Source organism: Pleurodeles waltl, chromosome 8 (assembly GCF_031143425.1).
Source record: "Pleurodeles waltl isolate 20211129_DDA chromosome 8, aPleWal1.hap1.20221129, whole genome shotgun sequence".
In the NCBI taxonomy this organism is placed as follows: Eukaryota; Metazoa; Chordata; class Amphibia; order Caudata; family Salamandridae; genus Pleurodeles; species Pleurodeles waltl.
Genome location: NC_090447.1, coordinates 55114870 through 55127033, shown reverse-complemented (window position 1 = coordinate 55127033; position 12164 = coordinate 55114870). Strand labels below are relative to the sequence as shown.

General features: G+C 45.0%; 1 protein-coding gene across 1 annotated transcript in view; it reads right to left on the bottom strand.

Annotated features, from left to right (window-relative positions):
- Positions 1 to 9339: 9339 nt before the first annotated feature.
- The window catches only part of LOC138249399 (olfactory receptor 52P1-like), a 40695-nt gene continuing 37870 nt past the window's right edge, over positions 9340 to 12164 (bottom strand). The window contains exon 4 of the mRNA XM_069203359.1: positions 9340 to 10273. Within this exon, the coding sequence (XP_069059460.1) occupies positions 9340 to 10273 (934 nt within the window). The remainder of the gene's footprint in view (positions 10274 to 12164) is intronic.

The following is a 12164-nucleotide window of genomic DNA, read 5'->3' as shown; positions in this document are numbered from 1 at the left end:
GATGTTGTAGTGAGGAAATAGAATTTTTAAAAACATAGAAATTCACTTAAAAAAACAAAGGTTAAAGAGGCATTATAGTTAGGCTCCCATTTTAAATGCACCAAACCATAGAAGTTGACATGGTATTGTTAGAGTTAACTCAAGTAACTATAACTCGTGCACTAAGGTAATTATAACTTGCTCCCTTGCCATGCACAGTTTTCTCAACAATAATGTTACTGCAAATGTTACAGTGATATTATCAATAATGTCCTGAATGCTGTAATTTATGGGGTAATTAGCTGTGCATGGCTAGGGCATGAGTTATAGTTACCTTAGTGCACAAGTTACAGTTACTTGAGATAACGTTAACTATACCAGGTGAATTTCTATGATTAGTATGTTTAAAATGAAAGCCTAACTATAGTGTTCCTGTAACCTTTGGCTTTTTCAGTAGATTTCTAATTTCTTAATTCTTTTTCCTAATTATAACATCCCAGTAACCTTTGTTTTTTCAATGAATTTCGATATTGTTTTACACAGAGTAATTTTCATTACTATGGCCCTCATTTTGACTTTGGCGGGCGGCGGTTGCCGCCCGCCACAATCTGGCTGCCGAATGACCGCTCCGCGGTCAAAAGACCGCTTCGGCCATTCCAACTTTCCCGCTGGGCCAGCGGGCGCCCTCCAAAAGAGCGCCCGCCGGCCCAGCGGGAAAGCCCCTGCAACATTGAAGCCTGCTCTGAATGGAGCCGGCGGTGTTGCAGGGGTGCGACGGGTGGCCCCATGACACCCGTTCCCGCCATCCTGTTCCTGGCGGGTTTTACCGCCAGGAACAGGATGGCGGGAAGCGGGTCAGAATCTCCATGGTGGCGCTGCTTGCAGCGCCACCATGGAGATTCAGCCCATGCAGGGGAAATCCGGTGGGAAACCGCCGGATTCCCTTTTCTGACCGCGGCTTTAACGCCACGGTCAGAATGGGCTGGGAAGCACCGCCAGCCTGTTGGCGGTGCTTCCGTGGTCCCCGGCCGCCAGGGTCGGAATGAGGCCCTATATGTTAATCCAACTACCATGGTGTACAGCCTTCAGTGGTGAGTGGCAGCGATTGGCACGCAGGGCCTGGCCTGTGGCCACACCCTGCGGCCAACTCCCCTAACCTCCCAACCATGAGAGAGAGAGAAGAAAAGTGAGAGATTGAGAGAGAGAAGGCATTTAGGCTTTGATGAATGATATACTTAGAATGAGATGTTTCCGGACAAATTGAAAATAAAAATGTTTTTGTCAAATAAAAAGAGTGAGATCACTTTTCAGTATGAACCTTAAACTTTTAAAGTTTAAAAGAAATTAAAGAAGGAAAATGACCATGAACATGCCTGGAGTAGAACACTCAACTTTCAGGCTGAGGTTCTGTGACCTTAACCTTTGGGGTATAGGTGACTTATTACTGTGATGCTTCCAGATATACCTGACAGTCAACTGGCGCATGTGATTGGAAGGAAACATGAATGTTCAATTATTAGGAAGTTTTAACAGTCAAAACACTAGTAAATGAACAAACACACTGCCAAGCAATACTAGGATTTGACCCTTCAGCTTACTGAGTGATAGCACAAGACTATGACCATTAGCCCAGAAGTGACTCTGTTCCACTCTGCATCCAAATGTTGCTATAACATCCGTACCACAAATCTTGTTAGTCTGACTCTGAAAGTCATTACATGGAGATCCCATTCCAATAACAATCTCTCTCTCTCGCTCTCTCTTCCATCCCAGTGGCAGGACCAAGGGGAAGCCTCAAGGTTCCTGCGATTGTAGCCATACTCACCATATCCTGCAGGAACTGGCAATGCTCCCGCACACCGGGAGCTGCTTTAAATTTAAATAGTAGCTCCCCACATGTGGGAGCAATGTTTTCATCTGTTTTCCTCCAAGCATATTTGTGTGCAGGGAAACAGATGAAAACTTCACTTTCTGCAAGTGAGAGATGTTTGACAGCGGGAGCTGTCCTGGGGGCTGGTGGTCCCCAGGGCCATTATTGGCTCCACGAGGAGGCTGCATGGCCTCCTCCAATGCAATCTAGCCCCGGAGAGGTGGTAGTCCTTGGGGCTTGAGCAAACCCCCTTCACGCTTTCATTGTATCCCCGGGTAGATTGTGGCCTTGAGGTCTCTGGGGTGCTGGGTCACCCTCCCAATCAATTACTTAGATGTCCCAGGGAGGTGCTGGTCCCCAGGGCTGCGAGGGGGCCATGTGGACACCTGTATTATATTTTTTTTAAGGCCCCAGGAAGGTGGTGGTCCATGGAGATGCGGGGACAAGGTGGCCCTTGCATTCATTTACTTAGATGCCCTGAAGAGGTGCCAGTCCCCAGGGCTGTGGGGTGGCCGTGTGGTCCCTGCATCCATTTTCTTTAAAGTCTCGGGGAGGTGGCAGGTCCCGGGGCTGTGTGGGGGCAGGGTGGCCCCCCTTCATTATATTTGTTTAAAGCCATGGGGAGGTGGTGGTCTCTGGGACTCTAGGGGAGATGGGTGGCACCCCTCACTCATTTACTTAGATGCCCCAGAGAGGTGATGGCCCCTGGTGATGCGAGGAGTTTGTGGCCTCCTATATCCATTTTCTTTAAAGCCCAGGGGAGATGTTGGTCTCTGGGGCTGTGGGTGGGGGCGGGAAGCCCCCCTCATTCATTTACTTAGATTCCCAGTGGAGGTGGTAGTCCTTGGGGCTGTGTGGTGGCTCTGCAGCCTCCCCGAATCTCTTTGGTTCTCGGGAGGTGGCAGTATTCCCCCCCCCAAATTCAGTGTCATTGAAGCCCGGTAGAGGTGGTCCAAAAGTTGAGCTTCCCATATTATTTATCAAATGACCTTTGAACACGACTACAGTCTGAACCACTGGAAGGAATGACACCAAATGTGGCAGAAAGGTATCTTTCAGTATGCAGATTGTGCTTTCACTTATTTATTGTAAATCTGTTCAGTAGTTTTTGAGAAATTAAAGGGAACATAAATTTGTATATCTGAAGTTGTGAACTCCTAGCAATGACTTTGTGGAGAAGAAGAGCTCATGCACAGAGCTGCACAGCTCTGATTGGCCTCCAACACTTCAAATCAAGAAGTGTTGGTAGCCATCTTGGGACTCAGCTTCAGCCGAGTCCCAGGAAATAGTAAAAAAAGAAGAAAAGGGGCCAGGGTAGAGACACCATGGCCCCTTAGCTCTTGTGCTGGAGTCTGTTAGAAATGTGGTCCTTGGTTGGCACAGGTTGCCCCGTGTCCAAGAAAGGACCCTCACTCTAGTGAGGGTAAAGTAGAATCAAACCCAGTTAACCCCCACTCACCCCCTTGTTAGCTTGGCATGAGCAGGTATGCTTAACTCAAAGACAATGAGTTAAATATTTGTACCAACACACACAGTAATAGAGTAAACCACTACAAAAGGACACAACACAGGTATAGAAAACTAGTAAATATTTTATCTAAATAAACAAGACCAAATATGATAAGAGTCCACAATACATCATTAAAAATATGATTTTAGCACTTAAAAACACAAAAATAGTACCTAGAAGCACAAATGCTGTAATTTGATGTTAAGCGGCATCATGACAGAGTCGTCTACAATGCAACCCCTCTGGTGCCGTTTACGGAGTCGTAGGACCCCCAGGTATAGTACCTTTGTAAACCAAGTAGAAAACAGGCCGGTGCATGAAGTCGGGTATTTTGGGACAGAGGAGCAGAGGCATCACGCAGAGGCATTGGTTCGCATTGGTTCCTTTCTGCAGAGCGGTGGAGGTGAGGCGGCGTCGGTTGCGAGGTATCGGTCCCTTGGTTCTGGTAGATACGCAGTCTGGCAAAGTCCTGATGCTGCAGGGGGACCTCACAGGGTCGGGATGACATCACAGGGCCGCAGGCACTGTAATGGCATCGTGTGTCACGGACACCAGACTTATTACACTCCGATCTCTGCAAATTAGTTCAGGGTCACAGGCTGCAGCGACACGAAGCCTGCAAAGTCGTTGGGGTCATTGCGCTTCTGCAAGTTCAACGGCTTCGGGGCAGGTGGTGTCGCGGTTTCCATGCAGTGGCGTCATTAGCGAAGTCACATTGCGTTGTCTGGCATCATTAGACAGTTTTACTCCAGAAATTCACTTCCAGGGTCCCAGGACCTGGAATGGCACCATCTGGCAAGCTAGACTCCGCAGCATACAGACTCAGAACTGGATGGTGAAGCCTTTGCTGTCAAACCAGGAGGAGCTCTACTCCAAGCCCTTGGAGATACCTCTCAAGCAGGAGTGAACAACAGCGTCCAGTTTCTGTCTCTTGGACAGGTAGAAGCAGCAACTGCAGGATAGCCCAACAAAGCACAGTCACAGACAGGGAAGCACTTCTCCTCAGCTCTTCAGCTCCTCTACAGGCAGAGGTTCCTCTTGAATCTTTGAATTAATCTAAAGTCTGGGCTTTTGGTCCAATACTTATACCCCTGTCTGACTTTGAAGCTCCCCAACATGAAAGAAAAAGCCTCTTTTGTACACAAGATCCTGCCTTGCCCAGGCCAGGCATCAGACACCCACCAGGGGGTTGGAGACTGCATTGTGTGAGGGCAGCCACAGCCCTTTCAGGTGTGAGTGACCACTCCTCCCTCCACTCTAGCACAGAAGGCGCATCAGGAAATGCAAGCTACACCCCAGCACCCTTTATGTCGCTTTCTAAAGGAGATGCACAAACAGCTCAATTGTCAAACTGACCCAGAAAGTGAATCCACAAACTGGAAGTCACAGACTGGTTTAAGCAAGAAAATGTCCCCTTTCAAAAAGTAGCATTTTAAACCTAACAATCAAAAAAACGTCTTCACTAAAAGATGTATTTTTTAATTGTAAGTTCAGAGACCCCAAATTCCATATTCCTATCTGTTCTCAAAGGGAATCTGCACTTTGATAATATTTAAAAGCAAACCCCATGTTAACCTATGAGAAAGATAGGCCTTGCACTGTGAAAAACAAATTTGGCAGTATTTCAGTGTTAGGACATGTAACACACATCAGTACATGCCCCACCTTTAACACCCTGCCCTTGGGGCTACATAGGCCCTACCTTAGGGGTGCCGTACATGTATAACAAGGGAAGGTTTAGGCCTGGCAAGCAGGTACACTTGCCATGTTGAACTGGCAGTTTAAAATTGCACACACAGATACTGCAATGAAATATCTGAGACATGTGGGTGGCACAGCCAGTGCTGCAGGCCCACTGTAGCATTTGATTTACAGGCCCTGGGCCCCTCTAATGCGCGTTACTAGGGACTTACTAGTAAATCAAATATGCCAATCATGGATAAACCAATCACCAATACAATTTCAAATAGGGAGCTCTGGCACTTTAGTATTGGTCAGCATTGGTAAAGTGCCCAGAGTAACAAAAACAGCAAAAACAGAGCCCAGCACACAGAAACAACCTCAGAAGTAGAGGCAAAAAGTTAGGGGAGGCCATGCCAAAGATGCCAAGTCTAACAGGGTCCCAGATGGAACCCCCCGCCCCCTGAGTAAAAAAAAAAAAAAAATTGGCATGGAATCATGGAAATACCGTGTCGCCGCAAATTTGTGGCAACAGTTTAAAAAATAAAAAAAAGCTCATTTCTCCTCTATTCGTTTTTTTAAAGCCCCTGTGTGGACCAGTTCCTGGGTGCATAAAGAAAATCAGGGGGTGCACGGGGTCTGTCACCACCACAGGCTTATTATTTCTAATATGCTGGGGGGCCACCCTCACCATGCCCTGTTTATTACCCCAGATATTATAGCAGTCATGAAAACTCCTATAATGTCCTTAAAGGTATAATTGAAGTATTAGCAGTCACATTTATTAAGAAAAAGCCGTGCATGGTTGTGCATGTGCATGGTGGGGGTGCAAGTTATGATGCCTTAGGGTGCGAGTTATAGTTATGTGAAAAACTCTAACTATAACTGCAGAATTTCTATGGTTTTGTACGACTAAATTCAGAACCTAACGAAAACTTCCCTGTAACCTTTGTTTTTTTAGTAAATTCCTAAGGGTTTTTAAATTCTATTTCCTAACTATAGCATCTATGTAATCTTTGGATTTTTCAGTGAATAGATGGATAGATAGATAGATAGATAGATAGATAGATAGATAGATAGATAGATAGATAGATAGATAGATAGATAGATAGATAGATAGATAGATAGATCAATGGCTAGATTATAAAAAACTGAAAAGTCAAAAAAACAAATTCATAAAAAACATTTAAACACATTTAAAAGTAAAATAAATAATTTAAACTATAAAAAATAAAACTACTAATGCTATAAACTACATTTAACCAGCATTATGAAAACTGTTGAACTAACTATTCCCACTGCAAACAGTGCAACAGTAGAGGAAGTATTGGACGTTGGATCACAAGCATTTAAACACCTATTCATGACACTCAAACACTCAGGGGGTCATTCTGACCCCGGCGGTCAAAGACCGCCGGGGCCAGGGTCGGCGGGAGCACCGCCGACAGGCCGGCGGTGCCCCGCAGGGCATTCTGACCGCGGCGGTTCGGCCGCGGTCAGAAGTGGAAAACCGGCGGTCTCCCGCCGGTTTTCCGCTGCCCTTTTGAATGCGCCATGGCGGCGCAGCGCGCTGCGCCACCATGTGGATTCTGACAGCCCATACCGCCATCCTGTTCCTGGCGGGTCGCCCGCCAGGAACAGGATGGCGGTATGTGTTGTCGTGGGGCCCCTGGGGGCCCCTGCAGTGCCCATGCCAATGGCATGGGCACTGCAGGGCCCCCGTAAGAGGGCCCCACTTTGTATTTCAGTGTCTGCTTTGCAGACACTGAAATACGCGACGGGTGCCACTGCACCCGTCGCAACTTCCCACACCGCCGGCTCAATTCTGAGCCGGCGTCCTCGTGGGAAGGGTGTTTTGCACTGGGCTGGCGGGCGGCCTTTTGGCGGTCACCCGCCAGCCCAGTGCAAAACCCAAAATACCCTCAGCGGTCTTTCGACCGCAGAGCGGTATTTTGGAGGGGGGAACTCTGGCGGGCGCCTCCGCCGCCCGCCAGAGTTAGAATCAGGGCCTCAGTGCTTTCATATCTGCAAAACTATTTTATTTTGAATGAAACATTCTAAACCACTTGTGAGTAGACTTCAAACATGCCCCTTCATTTGCTGGAGCAGAAACATATAATGTGGCAAACTTGTTTTTCCCACATTGTAAATGAGGTAAACTATTGATGCTGTCACATTATGGGCCCGATTTACAAAGGGAGCTATGTCCCACAAAAACAAGGTGCAGTAGCTAATAATGTGTAGCAGACTGGTTCTAACATTTTTATAAATTCTACAGAAGTGCAACAAATAAACATGTTTCCATAATAAGCTCTGTTATCCTTGTCACTATACACTCAAAAAAGAGAGCAGAAGAAATAAAAGCAACATTTTGTTTTGCTCCTTATACAGCTGCTTTAAATTTGCTCCGTGACCTGACCTGCCTTTCTCCTCAGCTGCTGGCTCTGGAAGCAGACATTGTGATTTCAGAACTCATGAGTAATAAGTTATTAGTAGGCAACGGGGTGCATCACAAGTCGTCTATAATAAAGATAATCTATCATATAGAGATGTATAGAGAGGTAACAGTGAATTATAGGCAGTGAACAACTGCAGTGAAGTTTGAGTTTTCTATGATGACCCTATGATGACACTTTGAACCCCGAGGCGAAAAACATCCCCATAATTCACATTTTTCCCATCTATAATTTTATGTTATGTATTGACCGCAAAATCACATGCCCATGCTTTTGGCTGCCACGGTAAAAGAGTAATGTGAGAGTCCTACATAGTCATACATAGCACTGTTTCTGTTATTTAGCTCTGTCCCAAAAGTAAAAAAAAACCTTACTTGACATCCTTGACCACACTGACTCTAGAACTTTCTCTGCCTTCCTTTTCCCCTACTACAACTGTGCTTTCTGCTGTCTGTAAAGGCAGACTGGCAGTGCTGGGCAGACAGGTTCTCAGAGGGCTCTATCAACATGGCAGAGAAGGCCATTATGACATAGCAACAGTGGTTAACAAGTTTTGGGATCAAATGTTGCTACATCATACAGTGGGCTATGAGATTTAGAAACTGAAATAATCAATAAAGGCTCTGTATGAATAAAAGCAGAAAGCACAGCTGTGGGGAGTGGAGGAAGGCAAGGAAAGTCATTGAGGTTGGTTAAGGATTGCAGGTAAGGTTTACTTTTAAATTCAGGACAGGGAGGCAAGGCTGTGTTATGTATGGCTCTCCCATTAATCGTTTGCTGCTGGTTAGCAGTTGAAACCAGGGGGAAATGATTTTGAGAGCATACATAACATGACATTAGCAATTATGACATGTAAACATTTACTCCAATAGACGGAACTAACCAGGAAAATCCTGAGACACAGTGGGCCTGATTCACAAAGCTAAACTTAGACTTTTGGTCTAAGTTTAGACCAAAAGTCTAAGTTTACAACTTCTTGGTATTCACAAAGGTAAGTTGCCAGTAGTATCTTTACATCCACACTCGGGCGGAATCTCCACACTCAGGGCGCAAACTTTTCACTCGGGCAGAGATCTGCACCAAGGGCTGAGATTCTACCCCAGGTGCAGAGAGTACACTCCAGGTGCGGAGATTACACTCTGGGTATGGAGTGGAATCTCCGCTCTCGTACCGGAGATGACCCCCACCACCCGAGTGCAGACATTCCTCTTCGAGGACAGACCTATAGTTACTACTTGTAACTTACCTGTGTGAATACCAAAAGGTCTCAAACTTGGACTTTTGGTCTAAACTTAGACCCAAAGACTAAATTTACCTTTGTGAATCGGGCCCAGCGATTTCTGTAGCAGTGAATCTAAGGTTTGGGAGAGAGCTTTTCTTTTTCAAGGAAGTGTTAGGGATTAGGGACCTTGGTAAAGGTGCCTTCCATTATTTTCAATTGCCCTTCTACACATACAAATGTTCTTAGTGTGAATTAATGTTTTGCTATGAATACATTCACCAGGTTTGAGTTAATTGTACCAATTAATATTTCTACCACGTCACCCACATAGAATCTGAAAGGTTGTATGGAATGGGAACAAACATGAAATTCTACAAGTTCTATATATTTTCAGTTTTAATCTTGGAGATTTTAATCAGTCTGTAAAAAGATAGAAAATGTATTGAAATTTATGGAGAAAAATTCTGCTTGTTACATTTAGCATTGCTAATATGCTGCAAGTAGTCGAAACCCCAGAGACATGTATGCCATCACTGGGTCATGTTGAACCCATTTGTAACTAGAATTCCCCACTAGCTATGTTACAAATAGGTGGAAGGTAAGCTGTAACTATACCCACTGGTTATACACCTTGCAAAAATGTGATGTTTGCCCTTTGGAACAATTGCATTGCACCACGTTGAATCTCCTTCATTTTCACCCCATAGATCAAGGGATTTATAATAGGAGGGATGAGGTGGTAAATGTTGACTATAAGAATGTGAACATAAAGAGGTATGTTATGCTGGAACCTGTGCATGAGAAGGGAACATAGAATAGGAAGATAGAATACAGTCATGACACAGATGTGGGCACCACACATGCTGAAGGCTTTGATACGGTCTTTGTGCAACAGATGTAGAACAGCCCTGAAGATCAAAACATAACTAAAGGCAATACAGACGATATCCACTGCCCCAGTTAAAAGCAAAGTAGCCAAACCATATAGATTGTTGACAGTGATGTCATCGCAGGAGAGCTTGGCCACAGCTATGTGCTCACAGAAGGTATGGGCGATGTACCTTTTACAGAATGGCAGCCTCATTGCCAACAGTGGCAATGGAATCAGCAGGGCTATGGCTCGAGACAGTGAAGCCACAACCAGTTTAACAATAAGTGAATTAGTTACAAGAGAGGAATATCTCAGGGGGTTGCAGATAGCAACGTAGCGATCGAAGGCCATGGATGCAAGAATTGCAGACTCCATTGATGCAAAGATATGGATCAGTAACATCTGAATGAGGCAAGAAAAGAAATTGATCTCACCGCTTTTGGTCCAAAAAATGCTCAGCAGTTTTGGAAGAATGCTAGAAGATAGACACAGGTCCGAGCAGGATAGAAAAGCAATTAATAAATACATAGGCTTGTGCAGGCTCAGAACTGTGAGGATAATCAGTAGAAGAGTCAGGTTTCCGAGAAGGGTGGTGGTGTACATGCCACATAATGGAGCAACAAACCAGATGTGGAAATCCTCCAGCCCAGGGAGACCCATCAGGATGAATGTCAGAGGTCTGCATCTGGTACAGTTTGTAGATGCCAGGGTGGTCCCTTCCTTGTGATCTGACAAGTTTCTTCACTCCTGTAAAAGGAAGAACTATATCTGTGGTTACAGTTTGCTGTTATTCTTTTGGCTATGTTCATGACATCACGCAAGATGTGATCTGCACACAAGAAAAGTCATATATTGAGGTGAGCAATCGTTCCCTGATACAAACAGATTTGGTTATGTTATGCAAATATATAGCATATATTAAAACGTTTGTACTTGAATAATTAATGTTTTCCCTGAAAAGCACTTCACAGCTTGAGGTGCTCTTGACCCACAGGTAGCCGAAACAAACTGGAGTGAGTTTAAGGGCAATCTGTCTGAATCTCAAAACAATTTTTCACAAGGACTAAACAAACACTAGTTTTGATTATGCCCTTGTGTTTGCATATACTTATCTACCTATTGACTGTCCTACTTAAAACAATGTGCACTCTTACTGTATATGTGTCCTGATGTATAAATACGTACCTTCTTTTTTTTAAATCACTTTTTTGAATTTTAATAACAAGATATAAAGGGATTTTAACAAAAACACATTTTCATACTGACAGCACTACATACATGGTCTGTGTTCTACAACTACATAATTTTCACCTTTTCAAGCTGATGCATGTAAGTATTTTCCAATAAGGAATACATCATTAACTTCACAGTAAAATGGAAATAATAAAATAGCCTGAGGACCATGGTCTGTCACTTGGAAATGATGATTTTTGTAAATGTGATGTATATTATAATAGCAAAAAACAAAGTAACACAACTATGCATCATGGAAAAGGTTAATGCAAAACACTTCAGCAGGCATATTTCTATTGATTAAGCTGTATTACGAGTAAGGGAGAAGGAGTATAGGAGTTGAAGGGTTGTATCCATACACATTATTTGGGGAGAGTATGAATGGATGAAGTACAAATCAGGGAATATTGTGATCCCAAGGGTAGGTTCAGTGGCAAGGGTTGGTAGTCCTGTATACAAGTCTGATTTGCTAGGAAAGGAGGCAATCATCTTTGTTAGGGTGTTGTAGCTGAAAAAACATAGCATCCCACTTATAGCTGTGGTATTTTGTAAGTTTCTCTAGCTCATTCCTTTTTCAGTGCCTTGCTCTTTGCCTCTTGCCAATTAGCTAATGGGCAATTGTAGGGAAAATTATGTTTGCCATTTAAGGGTGATTGCACACTTAGCTAGTCAAAGCCAGATTTATAAAACAGACAGCCACCTTGTTTGACATAGTGGGGGTCATTACGAGTCTGGCAGTCGCTTAACCGCCAGACTCGCGCTGGCGGTAGACCGCCACCATTGTGGTGGTCCGAGTGCCACATTATGACTGCGGCAGTCATGCCACATTGGACCACCAGCACTGCCAGAATCAGAGATCCTTGCAGTCTGGCAGTTGTGGCCGTCCTAATCCGCCATGGCAGGACTGCCCTGGAGATTATGACCTCGTTCTTCACCAGCGATTTCATGGCGGTAACACCGCCATGAAAAGGCTGGTGGAGAACGGGTGCAGGAGGTAGCAGGGGGGGCCCCTGCACTGCTCATGCACTTAGCATCGGCAGTGTAGGGTTCACCCTGGCCAGTACCACCACAATGTTCACTGTCTGCTTTGAACACTGTGTCGGTACTGGTGCACCCTGCATCCTACAACATTGCAGTTGGCTCAATTACGAGCCAGAGACAATGCTGTAGGGTGTTTCCCGCTAGGCCAGCAGGTGGAAACTCAGGTTTCTGCCCGCCAACCTAGCGGGAAACTCTTGATGGGCCCAGTAGGGAGGTAGCCACTATGGTGGCAACCCAACTGTTGGAAGATCGGCGGATGGCCTAAACCATCCGCCGATCTCATAATGATGTCCAATGTGGCT